This window comes from Alosa sapidissima, chromosome 17, assembly GCF_018492685.1.
Source record: "Alosa sapidissima isolate fAloSap1 chromosome 17, fAloSap1.pri, whole genome shotgun sequence".
Taxonomy (NCBI): domain Eukaryota; kingdom Metazoa; phylum Chordata; class Actinopteri; order Clupeiformes; family Clupeidae; genus Alosa; species Alosa sapidissima.
The window spans coordinates 10,229,150-10,250,697 of record NC_055973.1 but is presented as its reverse complement, the minus strand read 5'-3'; the positions used below and the strand labels follow the sequence as shown (position 1 = coordinate 10,250,697).

The following is a 21,548-nucleotide window of genomic DNA, read 5'->3' as shown; positions in this document are numbered from 1 at the left end:
CGTGGTTCAAAACAGCCATGTCATGTGACCACTGCTTCGAAACATCGTTCAAAATCCCCATGTCATGTGACCAAAGTTAAGTGAACCTTCGGTGCATTTCACTGGTGTCGGCAGGCGTGCCCGCGCGTTAAATTAACAGCGTAGACTATTCTTAAGCAATAACCCTGATGATGTAGTGGTTAGTGAGGGTGTTTTTTGCACGGTAGCCCAGGCTGCTCAAATGTGGTTCGATCCCCGTTTGATTTGGTATTGTTTCAGATTGTTTATAAGTTTTCTTGATTCATCATTAACCACACATTTTTTAACTCTTAGAATGGTCAAAATCGTGCTATAGCTTTTGACAAAGACTGAACACAGGTAACACAGCGAGCCACAAACTTTAAAAACTACATCTCCAATACGAAGCATTTGACAGATTTGTTTCACCCTAAACAGCTCTGAGGTGTTGGAATTGTTTCGAAGCTTCGGAACAATTGCTTCGAACGTTTCAGTGTTTCATAAAGCCTCGCTTTGCCCATCCCTAACTATAGTCCTGCTGATAGCCTAGCCACCATAACTCAATCACAAACTAGGCTATTGATGCTAATAAGAGAGTAGATAGATAGTTGGGTCTGAATGCCACTATTTGAATGCCACTGTTGTACAATGGCATTGTTCCTTCTGTAAGCTTGGTCTGCAACAGGTACATTGATTTATTTGAGGTTCTCTAAAAATCAATGCAAAGAATGAAGGTAGTTACCTAGTTAGCAACTGGTCCAGACTCCAGGCTCTGTGGAAGAGTGGGTGGATCTCAGCATGAAGCCTGATTCACAACAGCTGTCCTAAAGTAACTGATAATGAGTTGATTGCATCTCGGCCCATTTGTGAACCTATAAGAAACTGGGATTTTCTTCAGACTGTCTCTGTGATATTGATTTTTGACAGAGCATAAAAGCTGTATTGTGAAGTAGGCTAAGCTTATTGCTATAGTTTGATATAAGCTTCTGTTTATTTTCCATCAGTGTTGTCAGCCATGGCAGCAGATGTCATTGAGGGATGTCGTCTTCCTGTTCTACGGAAAAATCAGGAGAATGAAGATGAGTGGTCCCTGGCTGAAGTTCTCAGTGTAAAAGAAATCCCAGGAAATAAACTTTACTATGTCCATTACATTGACTTCAATAAGCGTTTGGATGAATGGGTGCCCCCAGACAGGCTGGACTTGACCACACTTCAGATGCCCAAGAAGGAAACTAACACGTCTCCAACAAATGGCCAGCTTGGCTCAGGAGCAGCCTCCCCTGAGCAAGACATGCGGAGGGGTCTGCAGTTCAACATTCAAAACATTACCGATGTATCCAAAGACCACAACTTAATCACTCCAAACAAGAAATCTGAGTCTATATGCTTGGCATCACAGGCATCCCCAGTAGTTTCAAAGCTTTCACTTCCAGATGCTACAGAAGAGATATCCATAAAACAGATGGCAAAAGCAACCACAAATCCTAAACTGAATGGCCATGACAATGACGAGGGCCATGATCACCTGACCCTCACCAACAATTGTGGAATCCATCGAATGGTTCCTTCTAAGCGTGGCAGGAAGAGGAAGACCCATTGCGTGGTGCCCGAAGAAGACTCTCAGGACAGCTCTGACGGAATACCCCCTGCGCCCCACACAACAGGCAGCATGGCGCCTGACCGTAGACAGGATGACATAGTCACACGCATGAAGAACATCAGTTGCATTGAGCTGGGGCGCCACCGGCTGAAGCCCTGGTACTTCTCACCGTACCCCCAGGAGCTCACTGTCCTCCCTGTCCTCTACCTCTGCGAGTTCTGCCTCAAATACCTCAAGAGCCTCACGTGCCTACAGAGGCACCTTACAAAGTGCACCCTTCGCAATCCCCCTGGAAACGAGATCTATCGCAAAGGAACGGTCTCCTTCTTTGAAATAGATGGCAGGAAGAACACGACCTACGCCCAGAACCTCTGCTTGCTGGCCAAGTGCTTCCTGGACCACAAGACACTCTATTATGACACCGATCCATTCCTCTTTTATGTGATGACCGAGTACGATTCTAAAGGCTTTCATATCGTAGGCTACTTTTCTAAGGAGAAAGAGTCAACAGAAGATTACAATGTCGCATGCATTCTAACACTGCCCCCTTACCAGAGAAGAGGTTATGGAAAACTGCTCATCGAGTTTAGCTATGAGTTATCCAAGATGGAGGGTAAGACGGGGTCTCCTGAAAAACCCCTCTCTGATCTTGGCCTGCTATCCTACCGATCCTACTGGTCCCAGACCATACTAGAAATCCTGCTCAACCTGCTGTCAGATTACGGAGAGCGACCCCACATCACCATCCAGGAGATCAGTGAAATGACTAGCATAAAGAAAGAGGACATTATATCCACACTACAGTACCTGAACCTCATCAGTTACTACAGGGGACAGTATGTCCTGACCCTCTCTGAGGACATTGTGTTGGGTCATGAGAGGGCTATGCAGAAACGCCATCTGAGGATTGACCCCTGCTGCCTGCATTTCACCCCAAAGGACTGGGCCAAGAGGGGTAGGTGGTAAAGCAGGCCACTTAGAATTGTTGGCTCTCACCAAATTATAGCAAAAAGAAAAGGTCCATTTTGCCATCATTGTATTCTTTTTGGTTACTTTTGACCAGCTCATATTTATTTGTTAAACATGATGAGACAGTGGAAAAAATAAAGCATCAATGCTTTGGTTATGTCTAATGAATTTTGTAGTCTCTGGTCTTAATGCTTTTCTCAAATATTAGTGTCTTTATTAAGAGCATTAATAAAGACACTATTACAGTAGTTGTGTAAGGTGCATATGGTTTTGGAGAAACATAAAACAATGTGCGGAAACCATAATGTATAATTGTCTATTGATCAAGTCAAGTATTGCACTATAATGTTCCTTTTCTTCTGTTATTTTTGATTGTGAAGTGGAATATCCATTTACACACACAATTCATACAGCATTGTGTCATTTTTAACAAAGCCAAAAAGCATAATGTGCATTTAATGCACCTGAAATAGTGAAATGATGATCTGATGTTATGATGATGAGTGGTCTGCCTCTTCTAAAACCACACATTTCTGACCACTGATTTATAATCACATATCCTTTAACAAGAGCTTCTTTGGAATTCTCATCTAAAAAAACTTAAAATGAAGATACAGCTCTGGAAAAAAATTAGAGACCATTGCACATGTTTCTGATGTCATCCTATGGTTGCTTAGTAACATGTGAGTGAGTTGATGGTCAAATAAAAATTTGCAATGGTCTCTTAACTTTGAATATAACCGTCAACTCATTCAAATGTAACTCAGAAAAATGTACAGTGGTCTCTTAATTTTTTCCATAGCTGTATATCTACACAGCACACGTATCAACAACAACAATACTCTTTTTTCAGGCAATGGAGGTCCTGAATGTTTTAGTGTCCCCAAAGCAATCGTTATGCATTTAGCATGTCATTGTGATACTATATGTCAAATGAGAAGCAAGCTCTTTACCACAGGTTTGTCATCAACAAGTGTGATTCATATTTGTTTTTACAAACCATTTCCATATTGGCTTCCCTGACTGACAGTAATATCAGTGATTATGCACAAATCCTATTGGTATCAGAATGGTGCTCCATCTTTTCTAAAGCGGTTAATTGTTAATCTAGCAAAATGATAGGACACCAAGTAATTGTTTTCCCAACTTATAGGGCCCCCCAAGCACAGACACTGTAAGAAATTGTCTGCTTGCCTATACATCACAATACTTCCACTTAACTGAGGACAATGATACTGGACCTAGGCCTACACAGTAGGCCCACCACTTTCATCCAGTCAGGGGATACTGGCACACAATGAGATCTGCGAGCTTCAGTCTCTATCCATGCTGCAAGGCTGGTTTAGCATGACATGCACAGCACTAGCACACTGACAGAGAGCTTCAAAGCAGGGCGGGAGGGGGCACGCCAATCCTCCATTCATCAGCACTCGCATGTCTCCCTGCCTGGGGTAGGTGTGTCAGACGACTGGTGCTTTTCTTTGAGTGCATCTCATTTTCGCCCAGAGGAAGGGTTTTTTATTCTGTGTTCCAAACGCCACCTCGCACCCCCTTTGATGGATCTGCCAACAGCATAAGCCTCTCAGTGGAAGCAAAGCATGGCGATGATTTTCAGCAGATATCGCACAGTATCCATGGTTTCCTTCTCATATCCACCGCCATTTATTTAAATAGTTCATGAAAAACAACAGGGACAGATATTATCATCACCGATGACAGTCGGAACAGAAAATGTAAATGTAGAACTGTAAAATATTATATCTCCTCCTAAAATTTATATCTCCTACAGTGTTTTCAAAGACTGACGGTACCCTCAAAGAGATAGTTTCCAACAATCATAGAGAGGAACTGTCTGCAAGTCTTTTCTGTCATCAAATTTCATGTCATTTTATTGCAAACATGACTGGTCTGCTTGTCAAGAAAGCAGCATGATCTGGGAATTGAAAACAACTCTTTGATAGTTTACATCAAGAAAGAGAATTTTGCATGATTATTGCACAATACATGCAAACAAGGCTTATTGTCCCCATTGAAAAAGAATAGTAATATAAAACATCTGTTCCATAACATAACTAGATGTACCGCAGAGCGGTACAAAATATGACCGCCGCCCAGTCCAGCACATGTTTTCCACAAAAATAAGTCACGCTGAAAGGCATATATGATTCTAACTGTCTCACTGAATTGCATTATGCACACTCAATTCTCACTGGTATCTGCTAGACAACAAGTACCAAAACATGATTAGTTCATAGATTTCACATGTAAAATACATTTTATACAACCCCACCTCCATCTTGCCTGTTCATAATTCTGAGAAATTCTTGAATTGTGTGCATGTGTTCGTGTACATGTTTATGTTTATGTGTGTGTGTGTGTGCGTGCATGTGCTTGTGTGTTTGCCTGTTTATGTGCCTGTGTGTGTGCATGTGCATGCATATACGTATATATATGTCTACTGTGTGAGTATGTGTCATACGTAGGATTACTGTGAATGTATGTGTGTGCGTGTGTATCTGTTTATGCACATGTGTGCATATGGAATGGGTTTACATGACCCCTGGAGGCAAACATATGCAAAAAATGGGTCATCCTAGGCCCTACGGTTCTCAAGATATTCACAGAAAACTGTGTCTGCCCTACCCTCCTTTCGGGGGTTCCAGTCCAGCGGGGGGGCTACAGATCAAAACGAAAAACGATGGTTCCATGCTATCCATGTGGGGTTACATGCCCACCAAGTTTCGTGTACCCCGGTCTTTCAGTGTCCCGGGAATCCTTGACTGAAATTTGGACATGCGAAAAAGAAAAAAGAAAAAAATCAAAAATCTGGCTTCGCTGCGCGGCGGTCATAATAAATGCCTGAGAAGGTTCTTTGGATAAGGATATATCTCAAACCAATTAATGAGATTTCAATAGCATGCTTACAGCCAAACTGTGGCATTATCAATCACTTACCAGTTAATGACTTCCCAAAGATAAGTCACGACTTAATTTTCTATCAAATGAGGGTACTGTACACACACACACACACATACACACACAGACTTTCTGACATATCTAATTTAACACTCCGACGGCTCAGTCTTGCAACACCCGACTAACAAGAACCGTCATTCATTGATAATGGATCACAGTTTCCTGTAAGCCCTGTACTTCACCAACCGCCACATGGGTATTCCAAACCACCGGCTCTTCGTCCACCTTCGAGTGCTCCCGTGAACAATGTCATCAAATTTTTTAATGGGAAAGAAGACAGAGTCACTGAGACAGAACAGGGTCCAAAGGGGAACTCCGAGGAACACTGAGCAAGTCAGGTAGTAAGTGTGATATCCAGAGATGGACACCAATGCTTTAAAACACACAGTACACCAGTAGCATTATACTTGCATCAGGACAGTTTAGCTGGTGTTACCTGTCCCTATTTGATCTAAAATGGAGCACAGGTAAATGAAGTCAGAATGAAAACTCATGTAGTGCGCAGTCATGTCTTGAGGTGTAGGCCGTCTTTTTTTGTCACACAACAAAGATGTTCAGATGGTGACAGAGGACAGAATTGACACCGTGGAAAAAAAGGGAGGGTGAGAGAACAGACAGAAAGAAAGAAGAGGATAGAAAAAAAGTGAAGTGGAGGATATGGAGATACTGAAAGGCAAAAAGAAGGTGGGTAGAGAAAATGGACTGGAGGAGGGTATGGTTGCAGCTCTCTCTCTCTTGCTCTCTCTCTTGCTCTCTCTCTTTCTCTCTATCTCTCTCTGTCTTTCTCTCTCGGGTGTGGCAGGAGGGAAGGCGAAGGCCTGGTTTCTAATGAGCCCCTCAGGGGCCCGGTGTCAGACCTGCGGGGCCGACCTACTCTCCAACCTGGTCGCCTGCCCTCTGCACAGGATGCCGAGCGGGAGGACAAAGAGATGAGAGGGAGGAGGAAGAGGAAGACGAGGATGAGGAGGAAGCACCCTCAGGACCTCCTTTACCACTGACTGTTTCGCTGCAGCCGACAATGAAGAGAAGCGCTGTGAGGGGGAAACAGAGAGAGGGAGAGTGGCATCTGCGCATGTGTCGGACTGAAATAAAAGGAGCACCCCGGCAGATAAGAAACGGGTGTCACCCTCACTGCCGGCTTCTTATCTCTTCTCCATTCTTATTGATTTCAAACATCAGTGAAACCCTTGCTTTGTAACAGCATATGAAATGCAAATGGCAATGAAAAGCTATACATATTCATTGCAAATGGCAATGAAAGAGTCTAACTAATAACGCATGGCCATACATGAGTCTCAACATGAATTGAAGACTGGGGAAAGTGTCTTAGTGCACAATTATACAAACAGCCTTTATGATGTGGTTAAAGAGAGATGGTATGCAGTCAAATGCTCTCTCGCTTGTTTAAAAGGATTGCACTGCAAAGTTTGTTTCACCTCAAGCGGCAAGGGAGCGCTGTGATGGACGGATTAGGATTCTCTGTGTTTCTTCAGAAGTGATAATGACAGCACTCTCATTCACTCCGCCGAGTTGACCTCTGGCTATCCGCCGTGCCAGCACGCATGCGTGACGGGTCGCAGGGGTGTCCAGGCCCGATGAGAGGACACCAAGATCAGAGGACTTTGTAATAGTCATCAAAGACCACAAGCCAATGGGACATTCACATATGGCAAGCGGCTGGTAGCTTTGCATATCTGAGCTTAGATCATATCCACATCGTAATGGCCCGACGTCTCCAGGAATCACGACTGCTGTGCTGTGGTAATTGAGGACCTATGTCCTCCAGAGTGAGAAATATTTTAAAAACGAATATGCCACGGGTGAAAAAATCACACAGGCTTCATGTATTTCACTGCACAATGGCTATTGATCATTCAGGAGATTTGTTCCAATTTATCTCACTCTCTGAGCTGAAGTTTGTCTGAGCAGCCCTTTTAAGGACTGATTGAAAGGGTTGTATCTTAAAGGGGGGGATCTATTCATAGCCATGTCTATGTCTTTCAGACACCGCTCATGCTTGAAAATAGAGTGGTGTCAACTCCAGCCCAGACGCAGTCATTCTATTTTGCTAACCGACATCAACCCCTGACCTTGTGTGTAACGCCATCCTTTTTAAATGGAAAACCACCAGCATGCAAGTTACACAGAATGTTTGAGGAATGCATTTGTAAAGCATTTTTGGCACCTCTAGAACCTCCCTACCACTTACTCAAGGCAAACTTTTTTGTTCTGCAAGACTGTTGAGGGTTTGATAAGAGTGAAAAGTTTTTTTTTTTGTTTTTTTTCAGATGTGAATATGTCGGCTGGGTAAACATAAAAACTCATAAAGCAACATTAAATGATAATGCTTTCACTACAACTCAAAAACATTTTTTTGTCCTCCAACAAACCTTCAGCTTCTTTAATCCTCAAACTACAAACAATTTTCTTTGTGCATCATACTGCATAGACTTTCCAAGTAATTGTGTTCAGCAAACCAATTGTTGGCCCTCAGCTGTCTTGAGTTGACAGTGGAAGCCTTGACTGAATGTATTGCACATTGGTTTTTGCCTGGGCCAATCATAATAAGAGATCTGAAAAGCATATTGGGGAAAACAGTTAGAAGTGCATCCAGAGAGAGGAGATAAATGCATCCAAACTCGCAGGTCAGTCCACCCTCACATTTTCTTTTTCACAATTTCTACTCGTTTGCAGTACTACGCAGGAATGCACAAAAGGGAAATTAGAGTAACAAAAAAAAGTTAGAGAAAGAAAGAAGTACAAGAGGGGGAAGAGCAAAACGTCTTTGAAGCTTTTCAGTCAGAGCTATTCTCTGCAATCCCTCAAGCATGTTCCACTAATCTGACATCTGTGCATTATTCCCCCAGAAAATGTCTGATGTTTCTGCGGTGTAGCAATCTCATAGGCTGATGGAAGGTTGTGCAACACACAGGGTCCACAGCAAGCTGACATGTAGAGCTTGTCTATGCTGTCAGGAGTCCCTACTGGATGTGTGTGAGTTCACATAACAGCTGGAAAGGGTCTTCCTTACATCCACAGGGACTCATGGAATCTTCAAAGTCCACACACACACACACACACACAAACAGGTGGCACTGTCACTCATTTTCCTCACACACACAAAGAGGAACACACAAATTCTGGTACACAAACTTTGCATAAATGAAACATTTTTCTCTCTCTCTCTGAGTGTATGGCATTGCCATGTTTAAGACGAGTGGTTATTTTTATTCTGAAGAGAAAGAGAGCGCAGCAGGGACAGAGTAGACTCCTTTCAGAAGCCTCGCCAGAGGGAAAAAAAGCTTTCAACGCACAGATAATACAAACATGTCCCACCAGAGAATTCAGGAGTTTCGGTTCAACCATGATGTGCAAAGAGTTCAACACTGCCGCCCACAGAAATAGAATAGCATCACCAGTGCCCCCTCCACATCCTTTTTTCGTCTAAATCTGGACACAGGAAGTCATTGAGAAATTAGCAGCCGTTTACCAGATTAAAACAAAGGGCCCACCAAAGTGACACCCACGCTGGACGTCAGCACTTTTGTACGAATATTTAACCCGATATATTCATTCACGGATATCAACTCAAACTCCCTCTAATTAGTTATCAATGTTCAGTGGCTTGGGCACTGACAGTAAAAGTCAATATATCGAGACGAGCCTGTGGAGACTTTGGATTTACCCTCTTTAGAGTGAGTGGGCTTTACAAAGAGACGTAATTAGAATGTCTCAGCATCCCTGTGATTTTTATTAGTTCTCACCCAGCGTGGAGAATTGATTTCTTGAATTAATAAGCTGTCCGCAGACAGATGAAAGCAGCGATGCGGATCTCTCTCCCTCTCTCTCTCTCTGCGCTCCTTCTCACACATTTTTATGTCATCTCGTTAAAAAAAGGGGGGGGGGGGGTGACAGTGTGATGAGAGAGAGTTAAAGGCAGAGTGTATAAGAGAGAGGGAAAGTCATGGAGGAAATGCTAGAATAGTCACACACTTTGTAAATAGTCATAGAAGGAGACAGATTAGATAAATCCGCTGAGCAGTGAGTGTCACCCACTTTAAAATACTGCATAGGCACTATGCCACCAACAGTAATGTGGGGCAATTGGCTACTGTAAGTCCATGTACTTTACGTCCAGAGAAAGAAAGAGAGAGAGATGTCCAGTCCTGGCTGTACAAGTGAAATAATTGGTACAATGCAGACATGAGTAAAATGAGAGGAGAGGTTGAGTATGGTACATCTATGGCAGCTTTATTATTGAGATGATTTATATAAGAACATATACTCTTTTGATCCCGTGAGGGAAATTTGGTCTCTGCATTTATCCCAGTCCGTCAATTAGTGAAACACACACAGTGAACACACAGTGAGGTGAAACACACACACTAACCCGGAGCAGTAAGCTGCCTGCTACAACGGCAGCTTGGGAAGCAGTGCCTTGCTCAAGGGCACTTCAGCCGTGCACTTCAGCCATGGATGTGGGCATGGTAGAGCAGGGTTCAACCACTTCCCCCACCCACATTTTTCCTGTAGGGATTGAACCGGCAACCCTTCGGTTACAAGCCTGAAGCCCTAACCAGTAGGCCACGGCTGCCCCAATTTAGAAAGACGATTTAGAAATATTTAGTTTGGCCTTAGTTGATTAGCTACAATTCCCAGAGTTCACCAAGCTCTGTTGAAATATAAAATAGTGGGGAGAAACCCCTGAACCATTCTGTTTAATTACTAATAGATTCTCAGCTGTGAATACCAATGCCATGACAGTTTCATATCAGTGTTATGGGTAAATCAATTTCACATATTATTTGGCCACTTCCTCGTCTTGCTTTGTGTGCAGCTCAATTTCCAAGGGCTTTCAACAGACTGTCCTTAGACCTTGAGATGAAAATACATGGAAAATCTTGATTTTTTGATTATGCAAACATTCAGCAACCTTGAGTCAAACACCAACCAAATATCAGCTCAATACACAAATCAATCTGTCCATTTGGTTACGCTATGCATGAGTCAGTGAAAAGGACACTCAGGTCATCCTCAACACACTGTACAGTATGTGCACATTCTAATGTATTAAAGGAGAATTCTGGCCATTTTTCACATAGATCTCTGTTTCTCAAGGTAACAGTGTTCATGTTTATGCCCCAAGAGTATAGCACTGTAGCTGTAGCTCAAATAAACTATAGTATCGACAGTACTCGGTGACCTCAAGAAATCTATGTGAAATGTGACCACACAATCTATGTGAAATATGGCCGGAATTCTCCTTTAATACATTAGAATGTGCACATACACATCTGTCACTGCTTTAATGAGTGAGAGATAAAGACCATAAAGGTTCATTGGATAGACTCGGTTGGCAAATTAAGGTACTTTGTTCGATTTCCTTGTCCTCCTTGGGCTGATTGGTGCCACTCAATGGCACCTCTCTCCAAACTTGCCTGCCAAAAATGAAATTGATACATTATATAAATTAAAAAATATTGTGCTTGAAATAATGCATGATGGATAATAATCTTAATTTTAGGATGGAACTTAGACATTTGTTAACATTTGTGTGGCTACACACACATCTTTCTGGCCTAATAAAATGATTATGGTTTCCCTCTCTCCAACATTTACTTGCACCTTATGCAAATAAAGGTGCAATGCACTACAATTTACATTGCAACAAATGGAGAGAGGAAGAGAAAACACAGGTATGATGCTTGAATTTATGATACTTGAGTTTTAAAATTGTATTACAAAATTATTGGAAAATTATACCACACCGTATCAGCAATCTTAAGACTGTGTTATAGGCCTAGTGTATGGAGAAAACAGTTAACTTTATCAATGTTTTTGTGCTTTTGTTTGTTTATATTGCAACAATTATGTGTGTGGTTATTGACAGCCTTGGTGTGCAGGATCCCTTGTAAAGTGCTTTGAGTGCTCCAGGGAAATTGTGCGCGTAAGGCAGCATGGGAAAACCCAGGCTACCAGGGAGTAGAAAAGAGACATAAAAATACAACCCATTCTCCATTTAATCACATTAGTTTACCAACCGTCCAGAAACATTCTCCGGATGACTCACCACAATACTCCGGAGCGGTGGAACAGACAGTCAGACAGTCTGCAGTGGGCGGCTGGTGTCACGTAAGCCCAGTGAAAGGGGTCAGTTTTGCGACTCTACTGGCCGCTGTTGCCTAGATGCAGATAATCCCTTCAGCCGTGGAGAGTGACAAATTTGTGCAGGGAAAAAAATTATATTGGTGACATTCGAGCTTTATTTTGTCTTTGAATTTCAAAATGTGTTTGAAGATGTGAGTACCTGTAGAACAGAATGTGTGCGAGTATGTAGATGTGTGTATATTGAATGTGTGTATCTGAATATTGTTTCTCTTTCGTCTTCGAATCCAAAAAAAAATAAAATCACAAAAATCTTCAAGTCATAATATATATTCTTTCAGTTTTCATCTTTCACACAGCCCACAGTCCTCTCATCACTGATCTAATCTGGAAAGACAAGAACTCTGAGTCCTGGGAAAAGAGAAAAAAAACAGATAGACAAAGAGAGAGAAAAATGGAGGAGGGGTCCGAGTAACATGCCAAAGCCAAGGCTGCCTGTGATGCTGAATGTCAGAAAGGTGGAATCGGGCGCAGCCCAGCTTGGTGTAAGTGGGCATCTAAATAACAGCAGAGGCCGAGATCTGGACAGATTTACTCGAATCCCCTCCATCCACTGAGAGTAAATGTCATGCTATCCATGTCCGGCCACATCTGATAAATTTATCGCAAGAGACAAGGCCGCGGCCAGGTGAGCGGCTCTGTGAGAGACGCATCTCTTTGCCTTCTTCTCTTTCCTCTTAAATCAGAGGCATCAGAGGGCCACCAACACAGTGCAGGATGTGGGGGGAAAGATTTCCAATCCAAGTCCGACTGCGAGAGAGAGTGAGAAATTCAAATGCCCAAGGTCGCATTTAAATTTGTTTGAGCCCCCACACCATTAACATATTCACAGCCCAGTCGTCCTTGACGGTGGGTGGGAATTAATTTCTCTGCCGGATGTTGACATGGAGACTGAGAGAAGACGGGCTGGCCACTGACGTCCATCTGAATGGCCTAATTGGCTCATTTGTAAGCGACAGGCAGGGGACTGTTAACACACGGCTTATGTGGACACAGGCCTCTAAACACAGTGGCTGTTTCACAGACGTGCACCACCATTAGGCCTGTCTCATTTCAACTAGAGACTTACCTTAGAAAACCTTTCATACATTTCCTTTTAATCTCGCCTAGAGCAGTGTCCATGTGAGAACAGATGTCTCTTCCTCCAAAATGAGGAAGAAACATATTGAAGAGATATGTATTGATTGTTTAAATGTCTGGACCTGCTGTCTGACGAACACATGATGTATATATACCCTGACTCACCATACCTTTTTTTTAACTTCCTGAAGAAACACAGGACTGTTTAACATGTATCTACCTAGTTAAATGAAGGCCTAGACAAGTGCCTTGGTTTGAAGTGTCTTTGCCTATATTAAAAGATGTGTTGAAAAATCAACGGCTTCATCTTATCTTGGAATCTTTCCCCAAAGGGTTAATGGAAACAATCAGAACTTCATCAACTTCAGGAGGAGTTTAGTGCACAATCCATCTACTTAGCTATGAGATAACACAAAACAGAGTTGGCAGAATTACCTGTCTGAAATTGGCCCTGCAGTGGTGATCCTTGCCTCTAAATCTCATTTAATACCATTCTGCGCTCACCTAAAAAAAAGAAAGCCTCTAATTTTGTGTGTATGAATAGGATCATGCTTCGTGAGAGTGGAATCAGAGCACTGATTACTTCTCTCATAATGTTCACGACTCTCATCCCTCCTCCCAAAAGCACCAGCTCTGCAGTGTGCATCTCGGAGACGAGACCGTTTGAAAACAATCTCATCTCCGTGACCCAAGTAGCCAAACTCGACGCCCTGCTGGGTGTTTCCTCTTGCATTAGCATCTAAATTGGGTAATGCTCACCGTTTAAACAGGCTGCTGAGGCTCGGCTGGTGGCGCAGCAGAGTGTAAAGATCAGACGAAATCAGTTGAGCATGGTGTAATCACAACAGCCTTGTGCCACATTCATGTCTGGTTAATATCTGCCATTTAAATCAAATTCCATCTACCTTCTGCCTCAGACATACGAGGGAAAGTAAAAAAAAACATCTAGTTTCTGCAGGATTAACTGTCAGCTGGATTCTGACTGGATGACTTTATTTATTTTTTTACTTTAGTGTTATTTTTTGACAGCCTCAGATGTAAAGGTCAATTTGGCCCGGTTGTCAGGAATAGAGACACTTGATATTTGAGCATAGCTCCATGTTTTCGGCATTGCAGGAATGTCCTGTCAGTCTAAAATGACAAGGGATACTTGAGCTGGCATTTTCTTACCCATCACATCACATCCTTTTACTAAGAAACCTTTCCGCAGAGGAGCACCTTTCAGCTGGCCATCATACTTGTACAGAACTGGCAGCCTCCTGCAGACCTCTCTATTGTTGAGGCAAAATTGAGATGCAGTCGATTATACAAATCATGAATCTACAGAAAATTGGAAGTATTTTCTGCAAACATTGAATCAGACTGACCAGTTTTATCTGTGGACTTGGTGGGGTAGCAAGTGAAAAGCATTCGGTTTGGATAACTCAGATCACTTGCAGCCTTGCAGCTGCATCCTGCCTTATCTGCATACTTCCTCTACGTGTCCCTCCTGCATGCCCTATTTTAGATTCATTAATATCATACACTCACTCACTCACTCACTTATCTATCTCTCTCTCTCTCTCACACACACACACACACACACACACACACACACACACACACACACACACACACACACAAAGAGTAAGTTGCTTGATGGGAATGTGTTTCAAAGTTAAACAAGACACAACATTTACTCGTCGTCTCATCTGCCTCTTCTTTGTTCAGTGTGTTGCACTAATATAAAGTCTAACTCATAAAACACTTTAACCATTTCACCAACTGCACACTAAAGCAAGGCATTGTGTGGATTGATAAATAAATAAATGATTGGAGCCACTGCCCCTTTTTGCTTGCTTTATTCAGGTCTTGGGTTCTGTAATTTATTTTGTTAATGGTGCTATACAATACAATTAAATTATATTTAGGATGTTTAGTTCTGAATCACAATTTCATATTTGATCATACATATATATGATAACAGAATATGATAACATGAATGATAACATGAATTGTTTTTCACCAATTTCACATTGAATCCATAATCTGTCATGACAATCCTTAATCGTGGGAGTCGGTGTTTGAACTATTTAGTGGTCTCTAGTGAAACCCTTTCTGATGTCAAACCTCTGGCAAAGTCAAACACTGTTTGTTCTTTTGTTATCTGAGGACAAATATGCAAAGAAACAAAGAGAAAGGGTGTCCATAAAATACTTTATGTAAGTATATTTTAATACATGTAATAATGAGTGTTTTTGTTTTTCTTGCTTATTTTGTAGGCCCTGAGCAACACTTAATGAGCATTTCACTGGAAAATGCCTCTGTCTAAACAGTCATTCTCCCCTCAGAGCTGTGAGCGTATCCGACCTTGGCCTGTGCAGCTCTAAACGGCGCTCTTTAAATCGTTAAGATGTGAGCCGAGGGCTCGAGGCCAACTCTGACATGTCCCACCGAGGGCCTGTATTGATCACGTCTATCATCGTATCCCACATTCATAGTATTTAACTAGGCTTAATTACAGTTTCGTTTCAATTAATAGCACTACCAACAAATGGAGTGCACTTGACAAGGTTTGCTGTAGTAGCAGTAAGTATGGCTCTAATATTTGAATATTTACAACTGAAAAATACTGTAATACTTAAATGTGCACAAATATCGGTTTGAATTTAAAGAACAAAAAGAAACTGATATTTGCAGAGATTAAATATTTGGGGCACCAGAGAATTTTGACTAGCAGAGCAACAAAGTTGTTCAGTTTAGATGTATTACTGTACAAGAAACTGCCTTATATAGGAACTGTCTGATTGTAGTCTTAGTAGTTTGCTGAAAAAAAAAGCTCTCCAATTTTAGTTCAGCATTTCTCACGTTCTTCACCCCTGTCTCTCCCTGGCCATTCCCTCTGTCCTCAAGGTAGTCTTCATCTTGTTCATCATAAGATGAACAAGATGTACCTCATCTCTGAAAACCGGCATGAGTGTGTTTCTGATAAGAAGCTGTCAGTCTACAACCACAAGGTCAGAGATGGGGAAAAAGGATTTTGAGAGTTAGATTTTCTCCCTTAGAGAAGAAAACCTTGTTGAGCAGAGGAACTAAGCCATCTGGTATCCCTTGGATTTTTTTCATCATAGAGCTTACACACAGCTTCTGAACTAGATAATTCTATGGCTTAGATGGAAAATGTCAAAACTCGCATCCACCACATGACTTGCACCTAGGAAAAAGTATTTTTCAGCTGCATCCATGAAGCTATTCATCTATTCTGTCATACTTCTCCAAAACTCCAAAAGAATCCCCTATTTGACGAGCCAAAACATGCATAATTCTGATCTCGTCTCCAGCTATGTAAATTCCTCCAGCCTTCCTTTGTCTCTCTCTCGGGCTCAGGGTTGTGGTGTGTTTGTGAGACGAGATTATAAGATAATTAGATACAAGCTCCAGCTCGGAGGTGACACTCAGCAAGACGTTCCCTTTAGCAATGGCTCTCCGAGGATCGTCTATGTTTGCAGTAAATGAGGAAATATTAAAGAGAGAGAGAGAGAGACTTGAAAAAAGGAGGACAGAGTTAAGGAAGAGAAGGATAGGGGAAGAAGAAAAACATACAACCTACCCAAATAGGCACTGTAATTAATGCTAAAACATTAAGGTTAAGGAGATATGGAGATGATGTTGAGACCTGTTGTGATGCTGTGACCTGGGCTGAGGACCGAGGGAGACAGGGCTAAAGGGTCGTTTAACCAAAGCCCATTTGGATGGTTCCTCACAAGATGGCAACTCAAATGAGTAAGAGGACACATGGTGGCATATTGAAGACTGGTGCAAAGTACTCTAGACTGACAGTCTTCAGAACTAACATCAGAAATATGTGTCCTCAAGGCAATGTCATAGCAAACATAACCCTTTATATATCTGGGCTTTTCATGTCTAGATATCAGTTCCTACGGATATGAGTCCTCTGACTATTTCTGTTAGAGTAACGAACAACAGTACTTTTTTCTTTATGAAAACTATTAGCTTTTCATATGGCCTTAAATCGTATCTGCAGCATATCCTGACAACCTCTACCCTGTGGAGATTAAAGGTTGAATGCCACGTCCTTGGCAGCTCTGAATGTTAATGTGACTCTCCTAGCGGGTGGTCAGTAGTCTCTTTCTTCTCTGTGATATCAGAAGAGCCCCTCCACCCATCTCACCTCTCAGCTGACATGTAACACTGACCTCATGGGGAGACCAAAGGAGACGCTGGCAGAAGACTACCTGTCCCAGATGAGAGGAGGGTAAAGTATTTCACCAAAAAAGACACTTTCTAAAAATGCTGTGCCATGGCTGGGCCTTGATCAGATCAGATTAAGCCAACATGATGCAACCACACAGTAACAATGTTCTCACATCGATGCTGTCGCCTTACATGTATTCTGAGATGCTGCATGCTGCATCAAGATGAGCATGCCCATCTACTGTATGTCCAGTACCAGATACAGATTTAACAGATTCTGTCTTCAGACTCGAAAATACTCAAATAACAAATAGTACAAAGTACAGATACTACCTCTAGACATTTACAAGATATTTAGAGAGGCTTTTTTCTCTGCAGGCTATTTTTAAGCAGTGGGAGTTATTTTTGGTAGTAGGTGTTTTCTTTTATATCTAAAATGGTGGGACATTTTTTTTTCAGAGCCTTAGACTACGTCTATGAATCTCTTTACCCGAGCTCAGACAGTTTTGAGACGTACACAACCACACCAGCGTGAGATTTCACAAAAAACAGTTGTCACAGTTAATCTCATTTAACTGAAAGAGAAAGTGTGGAAAAGTAACAAGCAGGAATCATGGTCAAATTTACCATCAAAATAAATCCACAGGGATATAATCTTAAGAGATATCAAAGATGGAAACAAAGCATTGTTTACTTCACAGTATGTTTCCAAACACGTCTGTTGGCACATTGGCTTTGCTATTTAAAAAGAAAAACATTGATTTGGCTTCAGCAGCATGTGTTATTCGTCTCACCGCTTTACGACACACGGGGGCCAGCTAAGTCAGGGAGCTGCCAAATTAATGCCAAGAAATATTCACGAGAAATATCCAAGATAATGATCATTAAGGCAAGCCAGGCTTCCGGTGAGATAATAATTCTGCGACACCTACACATTACGCAGTGAATGAACGCACATTATACTGTGAGCTGAAAAAAGAAACACACTATACGCTGGATGCAGACCCGATTGCTTACGATATTGAAGCCTGAGGGGGGCTTAGCGTGGAGTGTGGTGGGTTGGGGGTGAGGTGTTGCAATGGCGGACAGGATGGGGTGATAAGAGATTATTATTATTATTTATTACATTACATTTCGCAGACACTTCTTGACCAAAGTGACTTACATATGTCAGCTATATTACAAGGGATCACATTGTCCTCGGAGCAACTTGGGGTTAAGTGCCTTGCTCAAGGGCACAACGGTGGAAGCTGGGAATTGAACCGACAACTTTCAGGCTACTGCACGCTAGCCCAGCTCCTTAACCACTACACTACCACCGCCCCCTATAGAGAGATAAGCACTCACAGGCCCACCCAGGGGGTGTGTGATCCCCATCAAAGCTGTGGCGGGCGTGCGGAGGACCGGGATTACAGAGCGGAGAGGGCCGGGGCTCTGGTGAGAGCGGAGTGCTCCCTGAGAAGCGGGCTGGACTCAGGGCTTTAACCCAGCCCCGCTCCGGCAGCACGGCTCTGTGTCTGAGGCCAAGGTGCTGCACAGTGAGGTGGAGATAGTATAGCAGGAAAATCAGATTCCGCTTTTAGCCGTGGGCAGAGGGAAAGAGGGTGAGTGAATGTGTGTCTGTGTGTGTGAGTGAGAGAGAAAGGAAAAAGGGAAAGAGAGGAAGTGTGTGTGTGTGTAAGTGTGTGTGTGTGTGTGTGTGTGTGTGTGTGTAAGAGTGTGTGTGTGTGTGTGTGTCTGTGTGTGTGAGTGAGAGAAAGGAAAAAGGGAAAGAGAGGAAGTGTGTGTAAGTGTGTGTGTGTGTGTGTGTGTGTGTATGTGTGTGCCACCGTGACTGCAAGAGAGAGCGAGAGGGAGAATACAAGTAAGAAGTGCTGGCAGCTTTAACATAAAGCAAGTCAAAGTTACACTAAGTTGTCAACTAGTGAATGAAAGTAGGCGAAGGGCAAAAGAAGGATGATGTCTCTTATTGCTGCAGTTTACAAATCAGAAGGTGACAAAGGAAATCAATGCAAAAGCTGCAGTTGAGAAGTGACTTTATTTCCCCCAGCTTTGCACAGCAGCTTTCATTTCAGTCACAGGCAAAATCAAGCTCTACAACTCCAGAAGTTGTGATATTTGTCTTCCATTCAAACAAAGTAAAATGAGTAAAACGAATGGGTGATATATACTCTACATACAAGTTAAAGTCAATCTTTTCTCTTTGAAATATGCCGGATAAAAATAATTTAATAAATAGAATTGAACTTACTTTCACTATACATCAATTCTCTGTTGTGAATATACTCTATTTCAAGTGTACCCATCTCCCCACCCAAGTTCTGATAAACTATTTGCTTTTAATACAAATATAAACTAATCTGAAGATAATTTGCCATACAATATATATTTATATATTTCTCTATTTCTTGTATATACATTTTCAAAGCATGACATTCTATTCATTCGTACGTCTGGTAGTGCTACAATTCAAGCTTAGAGTGTCTTCCAATACAATCTCGTGCAGACTGGGATCTGAAGCTAACCCTTTATGCTGGGGAACATAACACAGAAACTAATTCAATGCAAAAAAATGTTCATCATTGTATGGCTTCACCTGAAGTTCTTTCTATTCATTTGTCGAAGGATTTTGTGTGTGTGTGTGTTTCTTGTGTTTTTGTTTCCGTTTTTTTCCTCTGCCTTTGATGTTTGCATTTGGAACATTGAACATTCAGTGTGTGTGCTACCTCTCCCCTTCCGCGAACACTCTGGATCTGAATCCAACAAATCACCTGGCGCCTGTTCGGAGCTTTGAAACTCATCCTCAGTCCACAGTGGTATATAGAAAGTGTGCGGCTTTCACTGGAGCACTTGGAGACACTCAAAGGTAGAAGCAGCACGGATGACAGGATGCAGGTCTCGAGTGCGTGCGACAGAAGGGTGCGAGTCTGACAGCCTGTCAAGTATTAGGACATGATGCCAAAGACAGGGTTGTGGCGACAGATGCTGGGGCCGTACTCCTCGTAGTCCTTCTTGGAGTGGCAGACTTGGAAAAATTCAGGCTGTATAATGAAGAGCAGTCAAGAGTGCATCTGACCGATAAATCTGCATCAACCCCCTAATACATTTCACTATTTACAAAAGAAATTATGTGTTGACAGACTCTACACTACTCTCAAATGTTAGCACACATGCAGCATTAAGTATCAAGTGTTTGATTTAACATTTTTTTTTATTTAATTGGAGCTAATCTGCGGAATACATACACATATTCCAAATTCATCAAAACTGCCTCAACAAATACAGCATAATTATATGTGGTAACACTTTACTTGACGGGTGAGTCCATAACACATTCATAGCAGCTGTCATAAACTGCACATAAAGCATTCATGACTGTTTCATGAGACATGACTCTAATCATGTTTAATCTCTCCAGCCTTTGTAAATATTTCATTAATATCTAATGAAGTCTACATCGACAGTAGCAAAAGATAAAATCATCTGCAAAGACATCTTACATCATAAAACAAATACATTTTTATGAAACAAAAATTATTTGCTTGACCATGTTCTGTCTTTTTGGCACTGGAGTAGCCCATTGACTCAGATGTGATGTGATCAGGTAAGAGGTTTGGACCAAGAATGGCAATGCTGCTTTGCGACTTTGGACTTCTATTTTGACAAGTTCTCGTCGATCTGTCTTCCACATTCATGAAAGATTTGGTATGAATATTGAGTCATGTCTCCTGAAACAGTCATGAATGCTTTGTGCAGTTTATGACAGCTGCTATGAATGTGTTATGAACTCACCCATCAAGTAGAGTGTTACCTTATATGTATATTGAATGCCTTCAGGCTTATCCAAAATTCAGCTAGTTTCACTGAAAAGTCAATTTTCCTGTCTCCTGCCAATGAGGAGAGAGTGTGTACATCTGTGTTAGCGCTACCTACCGTTGAGGCTAGCATGGATCCTCCGAACCACACGGCGTATCTCTGCATGTGATGGGTGATGACCTGTACCTCTAAGGGCTTGGGCTGACGAGGGGAAGAGAGGAAGGGGAGAAGAGAACTCAGTAAACAGCACCTCTCTGACCACCCCACCCACAGCTCTGCAGCAGCACAGCCTCGTGGGGTCAGGTGGAGCGCTGGAGCCAGCCTGGACCAGACCACTGCCTGCAGCGTCCAAGCAAGACTCAACAAAAACAACAGCCACTCCAATGCACAAATGCTTGTGGTTTGCCACAAAAATATGCACAACTGAGCACGCACACACACACACACACACACGTTTACAGAATCAGTGGCCTATCTAAACCAAGCTCATTAGTTTTCCTTCTGTCAAAAAGCTGGGTAAACACAGCAGACAGCCATGCCCTCCCCTGGATAGTAACTACTATTTTCGCATGCATGAGTGAGTGTGTTTGTGTCTGGGTGTGTTTGTGTGTGTGTGTGTGTGCATGTGTGTGTGTGTGTGAGTGTATCTGTGTGTGTTTAGTCCCCAAGGTTACCTTAATCCTACAATTACCATATCATTTAAAGTACAATTGTTAGAAAATGACCAGGTAGAGTACAAGAAATGTCCTTG

General features: G+C 42.3%; 2 protein-coding genes across 2 annotated transcripts in view; one reads left to right on the top strand and one right to left on the bottom strand.

Moving 5' to 3' along the window:
* Positions 1 to 261: 261 nt before the first annotated feature.
* Positions 262 to 2,691, top strand: LOC121688123 (histone acetyltransferase KAT5-like). The gene is made up of 2 exons (XM_042067512.1): positions 262 to 357; positions 1,002 to 2,691. The coding sequence occupies exon 2, from the start codon at positions 1,013 to 1,015 to the stop codon at positions 2,561 to 2,563; it is 1,551 nt and encodes a 516-aa protein (XP_041923446.1). The 5' UTR covers positions 262 to 357; positions 1,002 to 1,012; the 3' UTR covers positions 2,564 to 2,691.
* A 16,309-nt stretch (positions 2,692 to 19,000) lies between these two features.
* actr3b (actin related protein 3B) overlaps positions 19,001 to 21,548 on the bottom strand; it is a 29,543-nt gene continuing 26,995 nt past the window's right edge. The window contains exons 12-13 of the mRNA XM_042067517.1: positions 20,915 to 20,998; positions 19,001 to 20,022 (exon numbers count right to left, since the gene is read on the bottom strand). Coding sequence (XP_041923451.1) covers positions 19,927 to 20,022; positions 20,915 to 20,998 — 180 coding nt within the window. The 3' untranslated portion in view covers positions 19,001 to 19,926. The remainder of the gene's footprint in view (positions 20,023 to 20,914; positions 20,999 to 21,548) is intronic.

Excerpts from the sequence above, each read along its gene's own strand:
- LOC121688123 (XM_042067512.1), top strand. The coding sequence starts at position 1,013 with ATGGCAGCAGATGTCATTGAGGGATGTCGTCTTCCTGTTCTACGGAAA.